This window comes from Manis pentadactyla, chromosome 7 (genome assembly GCF_030020395.1).
Source record: "Manis pentadactyla isolate mManPen7 chromosome 7, mManPen7.hap1, whole genome shotgun sequence".
Lineage (NCBI taxonomy): Eukaryota > Metazoa > Chordata > Mammalia > Pholidota > Manidae > Manis > Manis pentadactyla.
In genome coordinates this window covers 76,798,733-76,819,503 of record NC_080025.1, presented here as the reverse complement: position 1 = coordinate 76,819,503, position 20,771 = coordinate 76,798,733, and the positions used below count along the sequence as shown (strand labels likewise).

Here is a 20,771-nt window from a genome sequence, read left to right as displayed (position 1 = left end):
AAAACTACTTCAACTAAGGTTTCAGCACAGCTTGAATGTAAACGAGAACTGTACAACTGTGTTGGATAAATAAGAATATATGTGTCTGCTGTTCTGTGTGTGTGTAGGGGGGGGGTGTTTTCTATGACTAAGGTCTAGTATACTAATAATGCATTGGTGTCCTTAATTTAATTATTTGTACCTCACCTTCTATTACACATTATGAATGATTTTATAAAGAAGTACAAAATGTTTACTGCGAGTAATTTTAACAAGAATTTACTTGAGATGAAATCAAGAAAGATAAGCCCTTTGTTACTGGATAATTTAAATAAACACAATTATTTCAGGTTATTTACAATCAGCTTTAAGAAAAAAGTGAAAGAAATTCCAGTAAGTAAATAAATAATGCTATGATAAACACCTTACACATAAATTTTTGTTCATAAAAATTTATAAGCTAAATACAACTTTAGCTTTATATTATGTAAATAAACAGAGGACTTTCTCAAGAAGCATGAGCACAAATATTTTTTGCCTTTTAAAGAACATATAAAAGTTTACAGTAACAAAACACACTACACACATACACAAACACCCCAAATTTAACCAAAGTAAAGAAGATTGTAGGACAAAAGCCTATTTTGTCTAAATGCTTTAATTATTAAAAGTTATTTTCTGTTTTAACAGAAAAAAATCACTAACTTGTAATAAACTGTTTTACCACTTAAATTAACTATTAATGACAGCAACACTAAAAGAAAAAAGTTTATATATTTAACTTAAAAATATATACTAACCCAAGAAAATACACAAGTATGAAACAATACATTTCAAAAATCATTGAAATTTATCAAGTGATGGCTGTACTTAAAACTGGATATTTAAAAATATAATTATTCAATTATATCATACTTGATGTTCAGAATCATAAAATCTATGAGAGTCCTGACTTATGAAGTGATTTTTAAAATATACTGTTTAGCTATATTAACCACCATCCACTGTGATCATTAACTTAATCCTTAATCAGTCATATATAATCACATCCTTCCATAATATTTGTTTAGCTCAACTAAGAGTATTTCTACTGCTCCCAATGGACATATAAGCCAGAACTTTCAACAAATAAACTCACTGAAGAAGGATGATTAGCTAATTTCACACTAATTCCTGGGCATATTACAATAAAGAATAGATATCTACTTCCTAGAACTATTATTTTCTGAGTTGACATTAGCAAAAAGAAGTCTCCAGTGAGAGACATGGAACATTTTGGGGCTAAAAGTAAAGACATCAAGGTCAACAATGATCTCCATATTGTCAAATCAAGTGCTCAATTCTGTGATATCCCTTTATTCAGACTCTGAGAAACATGTGACATAGGCTTACGGTTGATTCTTCTTGAAACACTACCTTCTGTGGATATTGTAAAGCCACCATCCCCTATTTTCCTCCCACCCAGCTAGCTGTTCTTTCTCAGATTCTTATACTGGTCTCTCCTCCCCTACCTAATTTCTGAACGTCACAAGGCCCAGGGCCCTCACGCCTTCCCTATCTGTACTCATTTACCCAATCTTCTTCCAGTATCACGGTTTTAAACATAATCAGATGCTGATAACTCCCAAAGCTGTATCTTTAGCTCTCATCTCCTCAGATTCTTATATCCAAATGCTGCCTCTACAAATCCACTTGAATGTTAAGAGGTATCAAACAGAATTCATGTTTTTCCACTGCAGATCAGTATTCCTTGTAAAAGCAAACGGCACCACCCTTCTCCTAGCTGTTCATCGTTGTTTTCCTCATACTCTACATCAATCTATCAGCAGGATCAATTCTAAAACAGCCTGACTCAGTTCACTTCTCACCTGTGGTTATAGTACCTACAGACGTATGTTTCCTCAAGAATGAAAGAAGAAAAATTGGTTACAGATGCTGTAGAAACAGCATTATACACACAAAAAGACAGACTGAAAGTGAGAACAGAAAAACAGCAAGAAGGTGCCTAGAAGCCCCTTCAATGCAACCACAGAAAAGAATTAAGAGCCTGAGAGAAAAGGGTGAAAGAAGCTAGATTTGGGTAGAGTCCATTTGGAAGCAGCTGTACTGCACAAATCTGTACCATCTTATCAACCATTACTATCTGTGTGACTGAATCTCCCAGTTTCTCTATAAGGAACAGAATAATATGGGAGATAAAAAACTTTGGGCAAAAATAATTTGCTTTTATTTTAGTAGCATAATCAAACAGTATGTGCTAAGAAAAATGGATATGAATTTTAAAATTAAGAGACATATGAACAGTAATGAAGCTACTACATACTGTACAGAGATCCTTATACTGCAGCTTTTGGAATTTTGTGTCTGTGTTTCCTGCACACAGTTCCACATAACCAAGAACAACCTGAAACACGGTATTATGAATGGCTTGGGTGAAGTGCATATGAAGTTGATCCATTGCTGTCTATGGAAAGAGAAAACATACAACATAATTTCATGTTATTAAAACAAATAAATTTCAACAAATTTGAAAAAACATAAGAAAAATCTTTACCAATTACAGCTACTACAGCACAAAGATCACTATTATTCACAGAATTATAATTGTATGATTACTTACAAATAACCCTTTAAATAACTACAACATCATTAATGCTAAAGATAAATCTGAATCACGAACACTCTGCTGCTCTCTAATTATGATTGATACCCATCCTGCTCTTTCTCAAACATGTCATGCATAACCACACCTTTGGACCCCTCTGCCATCATTCTCTTATGTTGTTCAAGATGCTTCTCAATAGTCCCCTTCTCAGAGAACCCTTTACTGACTATCTTAAATCAGTTTTTTCCATCACTCTACCCACTTACCCTGATAGAAATTTCTTTATAGTACTTCTTACCACCTTATATCATATTTATTTTTTTACTGTTTGTTTATCTCCCTCATTAGAAGATACATGAGGGCCTATATTCAGATGCCTAGGGCAATGCATATAGTAGGTACTAATCAATATTTAAGAAGTAAAAGAATTCAGATAATGGAGAAAACCAAAAGTTATAATCATATTTTAAAGGTCTTTAAACATGTCCCTCAAAATTACCAAATGTCTTCCTTCTTGTATTTTTCCTAGGTATAGCTTAGACATGAAAACTAATAAAGTACAATAAACAACCAAATTTGTTTATGCAGATTTGAAAATATAAGTAGTTTAAATAGTTTGGTAATGTCTTAAATTAAAGACAGGAAACCATTTAAGGGAAGAAAACATGCTTATCAGGTTTAGATGTTTTATACATAAATATATAATCCCATACATGCAAAAGGTACAATTAACTTTCAAACCATGGCCCCTATTTCAAGTTTTTCAAGGAAGCCCTAAAGCAGCAAGAATCATGCACTGTGTAAGTAGCTGAGGACATTCCAGGGATAGTATAATCCTTTGAAAAAATCTGATAAATGCAACGGAACTATTTTGCAGACAAACGTACACAACGCACAGTTTTTACATACCACTTTGAGGAAGTCATCCCAGCCCATCTAGGAACTATGAAGCCCCAAATTAATAAGTTCTCATTCAGGCTTCGAGCTGAAGCAAAGGACTACATATCCTCTCCCATTGAATTATCTTAAACTTTTTTAAATTTGCACATAAAATTGTGAAAATATTAAACCTGACAAACTTTTCATAGTTCAAAGTAACCTTCTCTAATGTTTTAATCACACTGCGCACACTCTGAAACTATGTGAACAATCATGTTACTACTGTTAATATAGCATAAAAACTCCATCAAATGAAACTTTTTAAGGACACTACATTAGCAATATTCAGACTTAAGCAATTATGAAGATCAAAAGACTCATAACTAAGAAAAAAGCAAACATCCTTTCAAAACTAACCTGTGTTTTTCCAAGAAGTCGATAAGCTTGTTGAACCTTAGTGTAATGGTTAATGTCAAAATTCTTGCAGATTTTGGAAAGAGCTACATCCAACTGTTCCTATATAATTAAAAGAGGAGGCAAGAGGTGGTTAAGGAATTATGTTTTCAAGGCAATGAGAAGAAAATATTAATATTAATTTCTCACTTTTAATTAGTATCTAAACACATTTACTACCACACTGGATTTAATATTCAAAACAAATCTAAGTATAAATAAAACTTCTCACATTTTACCAATTATAATCAAGTTTACTAAGATGCTATTAATATGTGAGTTTCCAAAAACTCATGCCTCATGCTTCAAAGGGACACAAAGTAAGAATAACAGTTAATAAAGGAATTTTTGTATTTCCGTTTCCTCCAGTATCTGCTAAAACTTACAGTTATATGAACTGAATTTGGAGGACTATTGAAAAATAAAGCAATCCTTCTGTAATCCCTGAATAATATTCTCAACAGAACTACATTGACTTTTGTATCTACATGCACCAACTTTATAGATTTTTATTTCAATGATTTTATTTTAAAATAATGATATTCTATATAATTACAGAATAATGCTATTTATTTAGAGTAAAGAAGTACTGAGTTTTTTTTTAAAGTCCTCATTAAAAATATTCAGGTGTTTATTTACTTAAGGGATTTTCAAAGCGGTTATCTTTAGGTTTACCAAATAAGTTGTCATTCTTACAACTAGTAAATAAGTGCATTTATAATCAAAACTACCTTCACAGAGGGTCACTAGAGTCCAGCCACAACTTTTGTAAGTACTCTTACCAGGAAAAGAATAAAATAAAATACCAGAAGAAACCAAATACTTCTTATTAAATTTATTAAAATGAATACATTGCTTTGCTAAAACTGCCAAGGGAAGAAATGAATTCAGAATAAATGTAGGAGGAAAAGCAAGATTTCATGCTCACCTCCTTTCCAGTTTCTACATTTTTGATGAATTGTATAAAACACTATTATGCAGTTTAGGAATTCAGGATGGTTTTTATCACCTAATAATTATTATTAAATAAATTAACTCACTAAACTAAAAATGAGTAGTTGATAGTCAAAATATAATTACCATTTGGTAGAAGTATTCTGGCTATATTACATGAGAACATACCTATGACTAGGTATTTGGGGATCTTTCTGGATACAGTAATATTTTCAAATACTGTCCTCAGATTTTGTAATTGCAAAAGTATTATTGAATTTAAAACAGATTAACATTAATTTGACCATGCACAGATATTCCAGGTGAAAAACAACAAATAAAGTGTAGTAATCTAGAACTTCGGTAGTCACATGAAAGTCAAAACATAAAATGCATCTTTGCTACTCAAGAACCTCTGAGTAGAAAAAGCCATTTAACTTATGGTAATCCTTCTTACCTCAATTTGTTCTAAAGTATCTTGCAGCTTTGAATTCAGTTCACTATCAAATAAAACAGAGTTATCTGTTTCTATCTAAAAACAGACAAATCAAGCGCTAATTAAATACATGCTGGCTGAAAAAAATAATAAATTCACAGATCAATACTATGAGCAGTAAGTTACACTGCTAATTCTACAGACAGTGCAACAAGGCAAGAAAAATAAAAGGAAAAGAAACAGAAAGTCATTACTAGCAGCAATAGGATTGTGTGGGTAGAAATTCCTAAAGAATCTACAGATAAACTAAGAATTTAAGAATTTTAAAATGATACCAAGTTTCAAAGATAAAAAGTAGACTATAGATAAAAAGTAAAATTTCAAAAATAAAATTAATTTATATCTATTAAAAACAAAGCATTAGACAATGAAATTTTTTTAAATACCATTTCAAAAAACCAAATACATAAATCTAATAAATACACAATTTATAACTGAGCCAAAATAAAAAAGACTTCACATACATGGAGGTATATACCTTGTAAAGGTATATATTGAGACTAAAATCTTCAATATAGTTAAAATACCAGTTCTCACCAAAATAATCTCCTAGAATAACTGAAATTCTAATCAAAATTTTGTTTGTGGAAACTGATAAGCTGCTTCTAAAATTTATGTGAAAACTCAAAGGGCCGTTAATAGTCAAGAATATCTTGAAGAACAATGTTGGAGGAAATATATACTAAAATAGGTAATGGCTTATTATAAAGATGGTGTGGTACTGACAGGGTACATAAACAGATCAACAGAACAAAAATAAAGGAAAAATGACTTGAACAAATAGAACTGGCAAAGGAGATCTATAAAATCATACACAGTTGGCCCTTGCACAACACAGGTCCACTTACATGTGGGTGTTTTTTTCAATAAGCACAGAACAGTAGTGTAAATGTACTTTCTCTTCCTTATGATTTTCTTAATAACATTTTCTCTTTTCTAGCTTACTTTATTGTTAAGTATTTAATACATATAACCCACAGAATATGTGTTAATCAACTGTTTACATTATTGGTAAGGCTTATGGTCAACAGTAGGGTAGTTAAGTTTTGGGGCAGTCAGAAGTTATATGGGGGTTTTTGACTGTACAGGGGGTCGGCACATCTAACCCCCATGCTATTCAAGGGTGAAATGTAAACAGGAACCTCAATTAGTCATTCAGGAAATGCACATTAAAACTACATTAAGACACCATAACAAACAGAATGGCTAAAAATATATTTTTTTAATTAAAAATGACATCAACAAATGTTGGCAGATACAGATCAACAAATGTTGGCAAGGATACAGAGCAAATCAAACACTCAATTCAATGATGGAAGAAGGAGAAACTGACAATGACCGCTTTGGAAAGCTATAACATCTACTGAAACTCAATACACACTTGAAGCAACAAAATTGTCTATGAAAAATTAAATGGATAAAGTGTAATATATTTATATGATGAAATACTACAGCAATAAAAATGTATCAACTGAACCTCAAAGATATAATATTGGGCAAAATAAGTCAGTATAAAAATACATATCATAAGATTCCACTTATACAAAGTTCAAAATAGACAAAATTAACCTAATGACAGATGTTTACCCTGGTACCCAGAACAGTGGTTACCCTGGTAGAATAATGACTGGGATGGGGCATGAAGGAAGTTTCGGGGGTACCAGAAATATTCTATTTCTAGGAGGTAATTACACAACTATATTCACTATACAAAAATGTATTGAGTTATACACTTAGAATATGTGACGGAACCTGATTTTGTTCCCTTTATTTCTCTCTAGGTCAGTTTGAAAAAAAAAAAGAGAGACAAGAAATAGACTGGCATTATTTGAATTATAATATCTGATTACTGAAAAAAATCTGTGACATCTAACAAAATCAATAAAATTGTAGAGAAAGCTTTTAACAAGATAAAGGCAAAAAATAACTAAAATAGTAAGAACAAGTGGAAAATGTAGTTTAGTACACCAAAATTATACAAGGTTTTTACAACTATTATCTGATTATAAATTTAACTCTCAAAGTCCTATTTGACCCTCAAAGCAAATAGGGAGAGCCACACTACAAAATTCAGTGTCCATAATATCAAAACATACCAGTAACTGAAGGGAAAAAAAAACAAACAAAGAGACAAAATAATTTTTCCTGGCATTAAGTTCTGAGAGAAAAATTTGCCAGTCTTGATAAAAGGGACAATGACTTTTCATCATCTAAAGCGCAAGTCCCTTACAGAATATACAGTAGTGGATTCATGGATTCCTTGCATTTGCTTCTTATAGGGCCTTCTAGTGCAAGCTGAGAAGGTAACACCAGAGTGATGTGGTATACACAGATACAGATACATAGATGGATATGAAGCAGTTTGTCAAAAAAGTAAAACCAGTAATAATACAAGTACCTGGTTTTGGATGGTCTCAAGCACACAAAGGTCCAAATATCCAGAGGAATTAGACCATTTGCTACAAATTCTATGTATCATAAGCACACTTTTGATTAAGTCGGGCATTAGAGATTATATTTTCTAGCAAAAACTGAGAGTGAACAAAACTATATTATTTGATAATCAACAGTGTGACATTGATTCCTTACTAGAAAAATTAAGATCTCTAACCAGGATTTATGCCTGAAAAACAGCCGCAGCCCACAGATACAGGTGAAGGGAATACTTTAAGGCAGGACTGAGATTTTCCCTAAAAAAATTATTCTGGAACAAATTCTGGCCAAAAAATAATAAGTGAATGAATGAATGAAAATAAGAATGAAAGCTAGAGACTCCCCAAAAAGAACAGCTATGATATACCTTAGTGCTTAGAAATAATTAAATAATTCGTCATCCTACCCCCCCCCATTAAAACACACTAGTATCTTCTCCCAGAATTGTTCCTTCTCCCATGTTCTTTTGATTCAAGCTCAACTCAAACCAGCAATGTAAGGATGCCTAGTCTCCACATCTACAGCTATCCTCTCTACCAACTGAGCTATCAAAGTACTCTCTTTTGATTCATATCTTCACCACCCATTCAATCCAAGCTGAAAATATCAAAACGTCTATTTTAATTCTTCCCTCTCATCTTATGTAACTAGTATAATCAAATCCTGTTGATTCTACCACTATTTCAGTATTTCTCACATCCACCTATGCTCTCCTTTCTCAATTTTGTGTTTTAAGCATTATCACCTTTTGCTTGAATTATCTGAATAGCCTTCTAATGAATCTCTTGCACACAACACACACATCCTATCCTTCAATCCATCCATTTATTTGATAAACCCCATCAACCTACTGAATATGGAACATTGTATAACTGCCTCCAAAAAGTTTTCAGGAATAGCTCAGCACAGGGGGTCTAACTTCAGGCTGGATTTGGTCACTATTCTGTTTGACTTGGCAGACACAGTGTTCTTGTATGAGAAAGGTTTTAGGCAAGGCCTAATCAGTCCTATGGGCCCAACCATTTCCTGCTACCTTACATTTGGCAGCTTCACAAATACGTTACCTGCCTGATCCCTCAAAATATCTGAGTTTGCATCTTCCAAACAAAGCAGTAATAAAGTCTCATTAATCCACTGCTTTAAAACCTTTGGTGGCATATTAAACCAAGGCAAAGCCCCAAATTGGAAAGGGATAACTGACATGCAAAATTATTTCCACTCATATTAAGCATCTATATTTTAGTCATATGGACTATGTGCAAATTCCCCAAACAAATCCCAGACTTCCACACCCTCTGTTCTTGCAATATAATGTTCACAGTAACTTCAACATACCATCTCCTTTTCCCATTTACCTTGCCAGGCCCAACCTGAATGTCACCTCTTCTGGGAAGTCTTTCCCTGCTGATTCTGCCCCTAATTTTCACAATGCTCTGTTTATAGCATCCTGTATGAGAGTAAGGAATATCTGTGACTGTTACTCTCAAGAGAGACTGTGTCTTATACCCCAGTGACTCCCCAGGACTAACTAAACCCACTGCCTGACTCAGAGCAGGTAATAAGTATCTGCTGAGTCAAAACTGCAATTCAAACAAAAATGGCAAAATTTTACCATCATTCCTTTAACACCAATTCTCTACCTCAATAAATAAAACTATAGAGACAGAAAAAAAGGAGACTGTTTTAGACAAAAAAGAACCTCACTAGACTGAGTCTACAGGTGCCTTAGCAAGAAGAAAACAGAGATAAGCAAAGCTAAAACTAGTTTTACTCCTCTACCATATGGGGCTGAGAAGTTCACCTAAGGCTGAAGGTGAGACACAGATATGGAGAAGCATGAATACCTGGAATAGTAAGCAGGTCAGAATTGGTAAACATGTTTTTTTCAGGGAATAGTTTGAGTTTGGAGGAAAAAGAAACAAATATATTGAAACTCAATTCATAGGTGAGATAATGATTTCTTCAGCTTCCCAGATGAAAAAAAGGAGGGTCATTAGTGTTTATTTATAAAGTTATCATACATCTACACTTTCTATTGCTTCTGTCATTTATTGGGAAAATAATTCTATATCCTTTGTATTAAGAGTTAATGCAAACATGGTAAGCTAAATAGTATGTAGAAGATTTTAAATATGAAATCCATAAACCAAACATTTTGGTTTATTAAAAATGCTTTCAAAATCTGTAACTGCAATTTAACAACAATTTATTACTAATTAAAAATACATAATAAAAATTATGTGATTAAAGAGTGGACATATTAACTATATAGCCTTTAGAGAAATCCTCAGCCATCATTTAGAAACATGAATTCAAATCATTTCAATCAATTAATCAATGTTAAAAGGATCTATTTGTAAACATTTGGATAAATAAAAGTTAACATTATGACAAAAAAAAAAAAGTAGAATTCTGTCTTCTTCTAAGACAGAAGACTAAAAGCCATTAAAGGCTATTTGCAAGCTGAATGGAATGAATGGAACAGTTTTGGGGGCACTTTTACCATCACTACAGAAAACATTAAAGACAGCATATCCATAAATAATTAATGGTGTTCTTTTATACAGATGATCTAGGGCAAACACACTCACAAAATGAATCCTAGGAAGGTCACATATAAATCAAAATTTTGCACAAATTTGACCATACTGAAAGACAAGATGGCAGGGATGTAATTAGCATCTCAGTGATCTTTCCCTGGTGTGTTACCAGTGAACCATGTGGCTTCAGTCAAGTCTCTTAATTTCTCCGGGCATCAGTTTCCTAGACAAGTGGGCTGGATCTGAAGGGCTGCTTCCAGCTCTAAATTTTCAAGATGCTAGTATATGTTGAACACCAGTTACCCAACTATCACACCAGTGCATATGGTTCAACAGAGTGATAAAACTTCTAGAACAAACCTAAGTAAAATTTACCCTTCCAAGTTACATACTATACATCCATGGCCCCTGGAAATTTCAGTCTGTTTAGATCAGAGGTCTTTTTCAGGGGTTTTAATCAACTCACAGCTGGCAAAGATTTATTTCTTAAAACCTCAGAGAAAACCTGATTTTTAAACACTCTGAACCTAAACCAACAATCCTGTGGTACCATGAAGTGTCCACAGGATCCTTTCCGCCACGCACAAACAGTAAAAGGACTCCTAAAATCACTTCGATCTACCCAGATTTCTGTCCTCACTCTGTCCAGAAATCCCTGACCTAACCCAGAGCATAATCCTTCACCACAGAGAAAAAAAGCTCTGAATCCATTACTAAGGATATTAAAGATAATTCAAAACATCTCCAAACTTAACGAATTATAACTGGAAGAGAGAAAGATCACATCAGGAGTCAAATCTAGCCAATAGCCTATGTTACTGAATAGTTTTTTTAGTACACAGCCACATTAATTTTCTTACATATCATCTATGGTTGCTTCCAGTGTACAAGGACAGGACTGAATAGTTGTAACAGAGACAGCAAACCTTAAAATATTTATTATCTGGACCTTTAAAAACAAAGTTTGCCGACCCTGTGCTAGCTAGAGTTCAGCAGAAGACCTTTTCATTGGTCAACTGATCTGTTAAAAACAGGATTATTTATATATGTGTGTCTACCTGTGTATTGATTTTTTTAAACTAAAATTGTACAAATGTACTTCATTCACTCATTTTTTTATTTAGAGCAGACATCTTTTCATTTGGTTGGAGTTTTAACTCCTTAGTCTCATATGAGCCAAAGCACAAATAAATTGTAATTTCAAGTTTAAGTTTCTCTTAAGATGAAGTAGAAACTTACAAATGTAAAACAATCCAAATCACATTTAGTTACCTCATATCCCCCAATTTTTATGATTTGTCTTATCTACAACAAATTCAAAAGGAAATTTACTCTTAACAGTATGTTTTGTTTTTCCAATGCATTCAATTTACTTTCAAAAACTGTGTCACTTCATTAATTTACTTACTTAAACAACATATATACAGTAACAAACACAACTGGCAAAAAAAGGCTTAGGAAAAAAATACAACTAACTCTATTAAGTATACACTCAGCTAAAGTTGCAGAGTAAAAACTGGCCTCCTAACCATAAGCTTCCACTGTAACAGCTACTCCATTAAGTGGTTAAAAGCAACAAGCTCTGTATTCCAACATAGCCAACTTTAAATCCTTGCTCCACTACACATTTTACAAAGCATCAATTTCCTCATCTATAAAATAGGGACAAATAGCAACATCTCTGAGGACTATTCTGTGAATACCAAATAAGAAACGGAAAAGAAAGGAAAATGATTTGTATAGTGCTGACACATATTGAAGGCCAAAAAATCTGAAGTATTAGCATAACCATCAGCCGGCATCATGATTCAATTTTTAAAAGCTAAAAAATAAAGCTTTAGTGAGAAAAATCTAATCAAAACCTAATTTTAAAGTACTGTGAGGTTAGTGCTGCCTTGGCTAACAGTGCCTAGCTTCTACTCCCACTCCTGCAAATGTCAGTATTTCTCACTCCTGCAGGGTTGTAAGAAGTGAGCCGTTCACAGCATGAACACCTCCAATATTCTTCTGTTTGTGCACTCTGTGCTCTTCACTGGCATATTATCCTGCTGTCCTGCCTGTTAACTGTCTATTATAAACCCCTAGAGAACAAATACATTTCAAAAGCTCTGGGAATTGTTAAGTAACATAGCATCTTGTGCAGATAAGCATTAAATAATACTTCATTCTTAATTATCTAGGAGTAAAGACTTCTACACAGATTACTTTTCTGGATGACTGATGAAATTTTAGAACATCAAGTAAAAAGAGGAAAATCCCAAAATTTCTAAAGGGAATACACCATTTATACTGGAATGAGAACATGTATAACACATGACTCTGTATAGACTAAATTAAGATCACCTCAAAATCTGAAATTTTACCTCTACATGCATCCTCTATCAAAAAAAATTTTTCAGAGAGGTAACTGTAACAAGACAAGAGAATATATAAAAAAGGAATATAATAAGGAAATGACAGCAGCTGAGTAGGGCCTAAAAAAATGAAAAATGTCCAAAAGAAAAAAATACTATTGGATTCTGATGTTTATTTAGAGACAAAAGATTACGTATCCTAAAAGTCCAGTCATTCTACTTAGTTCTGCAGATAGTAATATTTATATAACACAGTCAATATGATTTCTATTAGGCTAATTTTTTTTTAGAAGTAACCTACTAAAAAACAACAGATTTAATTATAGTTGTAAAAAGAATATAAACGTGGTAAACTTGATCAAGTAAAAATAAGTTTATTAAAGTTTCACTAACAAAACCTGGAAGATGAGGAAAGGAAGAGAAGCAAAGTATACCGAATCCTATCTCTTATTGGTATTTTGTTACAGGGAATAAACAGAGCATCAACAACTATCTAAGGCAATAAGTCAGGAAAAAGATATTTTAATGTAATACTTTAAATTACAATGAGATCTACTAGGAAAAAATTAATAAGATGTAAAAGTGGTTTACTCCAGGGAGTAGGAACAGGAATGCTGGGTTGGGCAGAACAAAGAACCTTTACCTTTCGTTTAAGACACTTTGTTCAAATATGTTTTTGCCATTTGTAGATTTTACTTAACATCACTTTAAATGGTATGGCACAGTTTTGGGGAGAGGAAAATAAGTTAAAATAACAGATAGGGGAAAAATAAATAATAACAGATAAGGAGTGCAGACAGTATTCAAATAGCATGGTATCAGTAACTTGGCCCAAGCAAATCCAGCAACAAGGACTCTGAATCTATGAATGGGTCTAGCTGGCTGGACTAGAGACCCAGCAGAACCACTCCCTGCTAGAACATTGCCCCCCAGCAGGATTCCAGAGTTCCCCTTGCCTGAGCCTAGGGGAATAGAAAGCAAATATTATCTTGCTGGAGAGGAATCAGGGCAATAGGGGAAGAGGAGTTACTAGTACTGCAGTAATTATACCTAAAAGATGTGTTCATTGCTCTATAATTTAAAGAAGTTCTAAAACCCACAATTTTCATTCAACTGTCAGGATCATATTCTGAGGGAAAAAAAATAAAAGTTTATTTTAAAGATTAGGAGAAACTCAATGCATTTATGCTAAGGTCCAGTAATGAACATACTGGTTCTGATGGTACACAAACTTTTCACAGTGCATAGTTCAGAATGCTCTCAGCTTCCCTCAAGACGTTTTTTTTCAAATGAAATAAACAATAAAGCAGTTTTGACTTTTAAAAATAACTTTTCTTGAAACTAATTTTGATAAATTTCAGGTGAAAAAGAAATTAAATGCATCATTCACAGATGTACTTTAATATAAACACACTCTGATTCTTATTCCCAGTCAATAAATCCCAATTATATGACTGTCAATCAACTCAAGAAATGTCAAATAATGTAAAAATGTTCCCTGTGAGTTATAAAACTGAGCAAAACTGGTGTTACAGTATCTTTTATTAAAGATGTTGTCGTACACATCTCAAGGAAGATACAAGGTACTGAAGAAGTACCAGTTTTCTTTAGTTTCCAATCAGCTGGGCACATCATATTACTTGATACTTCATGCATTCAACTACACAGTCACATAACCTGAAAACTACCAAGTATACAGACAGCAACTCTTTATGCAGAAGCAAATATGTGAATTCTGTTTTTTCTACTTTCAGAATCATAAGAGTCAGCCCTCAGTTGTTCCATGAATATATTCCTAAGACAAGGTCTCTGCCCTCTACCAAAACCTTATTTCCAATAAAGAAGTGATATGACTAGGAAAGGAAAGGAAAGAGAAACATACATTCTACCAAGAAAAAATTAAGAACTGGACAAGCAGGCACACTGTGCATATGAACTTACCTACAATTACAAAAAAAAAAAAAAAAATCACACCAGAATCTGGAAATGCTCTGTATCATGGGGTGGTTTTCTTCAAGACATGTCTACAGGGACTGTATTTCATGATTCTCTAGTCATCAACAGAAGTTAAAATAAATTTAAATGTTAAAGAAAATAAGAGTGTAAATTCGGTTGGAAATTAATTATTATTCCTATGATTTTCAGAGTGTCAAATGATTTTTCACTCTGATTCACTCATATCCAAGCAAAGATCAAACCTTGCCATTGGCTAAATTCCATAGCTCCAGGTAAACTAAATGAATTTTTCAAGTGTTGATGAATCACATTTGAATAGACCCAACTATGAAGTTCAAAAACAGGTTCAATATTGTGTTCAGAAGACCAGAAGAAAAAGAAAAGAAAAAAAAATAAATGTGTAGGATGAAAAAGTACATCTAATTAATAGACAAAAATAAAAGAAGTCAGAATAAAATCCCAGAATATAATTCCTTTCACTTTTACAGACTCAACCTGTCCCACATATCAACTAATTCTATCGCTATATCCCACATCACGTTATCTTACTACAAGAAGTTAACAAACTTCTCAAGCTCTCTCAACTAGGAAAAGGGTAAAAGAAGGGGTGAAGGGAATACGGGCTTGGGACAGGCAGGATGAATGACAATCAGTGTGCTGGTATGCAGGGAGAACTGCTGGTGCAGGGGCTGTTACCACCCCAAACAATTTCCAACTTGTATCTCTGCTCTTCAGCCACCCTAACGTTGTTACTAAATCACCAAAGTAAAAACACAATTCTAACAGCTTTCCAGAAAACCTAAGGCAAAATCCCATTACAATGAATTCCTTGGGACATTTTAACATATTTGTGCATGTATTTTTACCTATTTTCAGAGAATAAAACAAACTTTTCTTATCATTACATGCATGACTCACCTATCTAAACACAGCATGCTTCTTAGTGTGTGTTACCTAAAATAAAACACTACTTTAAATCACCATTACAGATCTTTTAAATTTCAAATATTTCGTCAGGTCAGGCAACTGCAGTCACACCTCCTCCACATGTCACTATTACATTAATGAAAAAGTACTAGAAGCCACTTCATGCTAACTTTAAAAAGCGCAAAAATAATTTATTTTAAAAACACTTTTTTATAGTTAACTCTCATCAAGTAAGGTATTTACTTTAGCAAGCTAAAATGAAATTTTTCATTATGGAAAAAATAAAGTGTCAACATATGTCACCTGCTCCCTCAATTTCCTGCCGTCAAATTTCCACGACCATTCTTTCCTATTAAAATAGATGGTGACCTTTGCAAAGTCAATCTCTGCTATAATCCCTGCAAAGCCTTACTTTATTATGTTCTCTATTTTCTACTCCTCCCTCTTTCTTATAGATTTTCAAATATTCAGGTTTCCCCCTCAATTCTACATCTCTCCTCTTTTATAAAATTTCCTCACCCTACCTAACACTTCAACGAATCTGTCCCAAAAGGTCAACTATGATTTGTTACTATAAATCCAAGAGATAGATATTTTTAGTCCTCATTTTGCTTGGCATCTCTGCAAAGACTTCATTTCACCATGACACCCGTAGTCTTCCATCTACTACCCCTCATATCGTGGCTTAGCTAACCCCTGCTGCTCCTCCTTCAGGTCCTCCTTAGTCTTGATGCCCTAAGGAGAGTAACATCTACTGCTTCCATGTATGCTCAACTTCCTTCTCCCTAAGGGCACAACCCACTTGTGCCTTCTTCAATCCAAGCCCTTCTCAGAAAGACTATGTAACTCTAGAAAACCAGGGATTATACTGACCGCACTGTCTGTAATCATCACTATATAGCCAATTCCAAAGCAAAGCACCTGGCATGCAATAAGCACTCAGGAAATACATAACTGCCTGAATTATGTTACCCAATCATAAGTAAGCTGTTCTCACTATAACAAATTTATCACCACAAGATGAACTAAATGTGTACCATGTTTTTTTCTGGACCTAGAAGACATTGTTAAAAATTTTTAAATATATTCAACATACTAGAGCTAATTCTCCACTCACTCAATTTAAAAAGTGTAAATGATATAATCAAGTTGACATAATAGTGACAGTTAATCAGTATCAAAATGGATAAAACCAAAATGCCACTGGTACTATCCTAGAACTATGCATTCCCTAATCAAATGAAAAGTGTGTTGTTTCAAAATATGAATGATTCTAAAGAAAAAATACCATAAATATTTAAATAGTATCGTCAGAAAGGAAATATCTAGCCCTCACCCAGCAGGGACCTATGATATGAGAGTATATGAAAAGCAAAAATTCAACTCAAAGCTGTATCAACATTTTGGTCTACCATAATACTATCAGTTTGCAGATACTAGCAATCAAAACATACACCAGTGCATCATGCTTACTGACTGCCAGGACTTCCATTCAGGAGAGACTCAAGAACTGTATTCAAGGGTGGATATGAATTTCATTTGAAAGTGGGTTTGCTTGGCAAGCATGCTATTTTACTTAGATTGTACGTTTATTTGTGGTGGTTTTAGAGGAATGATGGAAATCACCCCTGGGAATTAGAGACTCTCCAAGGCACGACCCCAGGAAAGCAAGACCTTCATTTTAAGCAGGCCAAAAATCCATTAATAAAGTTAAAACTAACAGCAAAGGATGCAACAGCCATTATTACATTGTATATTTTCTAAATAACTAAACAAAAGATGCAGCACACTAAATACACAATCACTTAAATATCACAATGATGATGATTACACAAAATGAAATCACACTTAAACTTTCCAAAAGAATTCTTATCATGCGGCAAGCCCCCGAACCACCTGGATCTGAAAAACAACCTGCAATAACATTCTCAATATTTATGAGGTGGGCAAAGTGAAGGAGGAAGAATTCCCAAGAGATGCAATGGAGGTGTGAACAAATTCATTCTTCTCTGCTACTCAATAAAAATGAAATCAACAAGATTGGAGATAATAGGGGAAGAAAGTTGCAAAGAGGGGAGAAGGATAGAATTAAAAGGTATCTACCTGATCTTCTACACCTGAAGATTGCTATTCATAATTTTAGTGTACTGCCCATTTATGAACAAGAATACTAAACTAGAACATAGCACTTAATATTAACTTTCCATGTTTATTACATTGTATGTTATACAACTCCTACATCAAAATCTGACAATACAGTCAGCTTTAAAATTTTCGTATTACCTTACCTTATGCAACTGTAATGCTTAAAAGTACTGGCAGCTTTCTGACATTCCAAGCACAACTGAATAGCTCCTGGATAATCTTCCTCCTTGAGATAACAACAGAAGTCATTAGTCAGGGAGCATTTTTCTTAAGGCCCCTGAAAAACACGAATCTCTGTTCATACTCTTAACCAAAAGCTACAGAACCAGACAATTTCAATTCCCTTTGTTAGAATACCAACGATAAATAATAAAATATAAAGAGGCAACTAGTTCCAAGCCTAGAATGTATACATAATAAAAATACTGTGTTCCCTCAGGTACTCAGTAACATCCCTCTGAGACCATGACATGTGGATAAAGCCTATACACAATTATAAGCTGCTTTGCAAGGAAGGTGTTCCTTAACTGGTAACATTTTCTTTCAGTAATGTTTCTATAAAATGTTCCAAAACAGTAGGCATTCTATGTGTAATCAACATTCAACAGTTCTACCATCAAGAAATCATTAAATATTTTTAAATAAAACTGAAAAAATGTGAAATTTTCATTAATAATCTCAGAATATTTTTATGATCTAAACAGTAGTTTAACGCCAAATGAATTTTTCATGTGCATTTCTAAAAACACTATGTTAGTGGAAAAAGTTTAGAAGTAACACAGCGATTACACAGAAAAATCATTAAAAATTTTCCTATGCTCATCTCTGAATTCAACAAATGCAATCCAAACTATTAGGGATGCTGAGATGATGACAAAGTACCTACCCAAAAGGAGCTCAAGTATTATGAGGAAACACACAACCTTCACATGAGCAAGTACCTTCACCTGCTACAGATGCTCTCTATATGATACACCAATTTGAGAAAAACATCTCAATTCTTTCCACTATAGCTTTTCTATTTAACATTACCAGGATCACCGTATTTCCAAGCTTTGTTAACTTACCTCCAGCATTTCACTTAAGCGCACATCTGTTCTTTGCTGAAAAACAAAAATCAAAAGGTAAAATCTGTTTCAACCATAAAATTAAGTTGCAATTTTTACAAAGTAACCTGTATATACCAATGTTTTTATAGTTCTCAGAGATTTCAGAAGTCCAATCAGCAACTGACGTTTCCTTTGATTTGCAAGAAGGCCTAAACTAGCTTGAGTAAAACCTTCCTTTGCAATATTCAAGTGTCTGCAAAAGTGAACAATAAATAGTTACATTTTTCTAGTATAATAATAGTATTCACACAGAACAATTAGGCAACTAATGAGATAGTATGCTGGATTACTCTTAAAATCAGGGATTATGAGTACTATATGCCAAATTTATTCAATGGCTCGGTCTAAATCAGCATTACTCAAAGCATCGTGGGTGGACTGGTGCCAGTCCTCAAATTCTTACCAGTCCTTGAGAAAAAGCGTTGAAGACACAGCAAAAGTTGACATGATAATTTTACATTTGATGACTTAATAATTGAAAAACTGGGACTCTATTTTGTATGTTTTGGGGGTTTTTTTTCATTTCATTTTCCTAGTATTTTATTTTTATGCATTTTACAAAAGTAACCGTCCGTAACGAGTGGGAAACTAGAAAAGAAAAACAAACTGGTCCTTTACCATATTACAGTTTGGAAAGCACCAATCTAAGCAATACAAAAACTAATATTTTTAAGCTATACCTAGACTTATAGACATTTCCCACATATCTTAATGCAGATTTTAGATCACAATGTATGTTCAGTTAATGTTATTCTAGAAACCAGTTATAATAAAAAAAATCAGTTATCAATGATAGTTTCACAGTTTTCCTTGAAATGTTTAAATATCATCAAATGCAATACCTCCTCCCATTTGTGCAGATAACAGCAGCTAACTGAAGACCTGTCTGTAATGAGGTAACTCTTTCAAGTTCCTATGGGAAGATAAGGTACAGGTTAATGCTAGATGCATTGTATTTTTCTATTCATATTTCTTTCCTATTCATATGGCACTCCAATAAAAATTTTAGTGGGTTTCAAAGAAAAGCCTGCCTGGGAAACAAAATAGCAACAAAAATACCTGAATCTTATTCAGATTGGTGCGTTTTTCACAGAACTATTTAAAATGACCACTTTCAACTGATTTTCATAAACATATGACAAAATATTTAGTTAGTACCATGTATAAGGAAATCTAGACCCAACCTACTTTGTACAGGAACAAATACTAATAATAAATCCACTTAAATGTTTCTATCCAACTTCACACATGGTAATCAAGGATACAACAAATATGATCTGTTTGCTAAGATGCTTTGACAATAGATGTCTTCATTTGAACACTGGTAGGTATTTTAGTGGATTGTGAAGTCTGATTTTCTGATAAAAGGACAGATTGTTACAATGCCATTGAGAGGCCATTGTGTTACAATGTACTTAAGAAGCAATTTTCACTGACACTTCTAAAGCTTGGAAAACCAAAGAGATTACTTCGAAATCAGTTGTACACTCTTGCACTTTTTGAGATTGGTAAATTCCCCCCAAAATGAGAGAGAAACATACACACACAATCCCAGAGTCAATGTTGCTACAGAATGATAGACAAAAGAATAAAATAATTCAACAGTTTCAAGTGTAAGTCACTCAAACAATTTTAAAATTTTACTATTAAAAATAACAAATATTAACCTACCTTTACATAAGCAGGCTGTTTTTCAAGGATTAAATCTGCAACTTTTTTTGAGACCTGTAACAACATGCAATCATACAAAAGAAGTAAAAGAAAAAGCCTTGTGCTTATTACATTTTATATTTAACATTTTTGCAAATGTGTTCCCTCGGTCTTCCCAGTAACTTCTACAGCAGATACTGGCGTGCTATGGTCACACACATTTCTCTGGACTATGAAATTAATAAAAGAGGTACAGCACAGGGCACAGTACTTGGTCCTTCACAGACACTAAATAAATGGTCATTATTACCA

General features: G+C 33.4%; 1 protein-coding gene across 5 annotated transcripts in view; it reads right to left on the bottom strand.

Annotated features, from left to right (window-relative positions):
* Positions 1 to 20,771, bottom strand: part of VPS50 (VPS50 subunit of EARP/GARPII complex) — a 132,400-nt gene that overhangs the window by 84,837 nt on the left and 26,792 nt on the right. For all 5 annotated transcript variants that reach the window (XR_005023483.2, XR_005023484.2, XR_008998488.1 and 2 more), the window contains exons 5-12: positions 20,481 to 20,534; positions 19,652 to 19,722; positions 18,885 to 19,002; positions 18,768 to 18,803; positions 17,844 to 17,926; positions 5,307 to 5,349; positions 3,881 to 3,979; positions 2,303 to 2,443 (exon numbers count right to left, since the gene is read on the bottom strand). Coding sequence is in view for 1 of the 5 variants with exons in the window: in XM_036879228.2 (XP_036735123.1) it covers positions 2,303 to 2,443; positions 3,881 to 3,979; positions 5,307 to 5,349; positions 17,844 to 17,926; positions 18,768 to 18,803; positions 18,885 to 19,002; positions 19,652 to 19,722; positions 20,481 to 20,534 (645 nt within the window). In the remaining 4 variants the exon portion in view is untranslated. The remainder of the gene's footprint in view (positions 1 to 2,302; positions 2,444 to 3,880; positions 3,980 to 5,306; positions 5,350 to 17,843; positions 17,927 to 18,767; positions 18,804 to 18,884; positions 19,003 to 19,651; positions 19,723 to 20,480; positions 20,535 to 20,771) is intronic.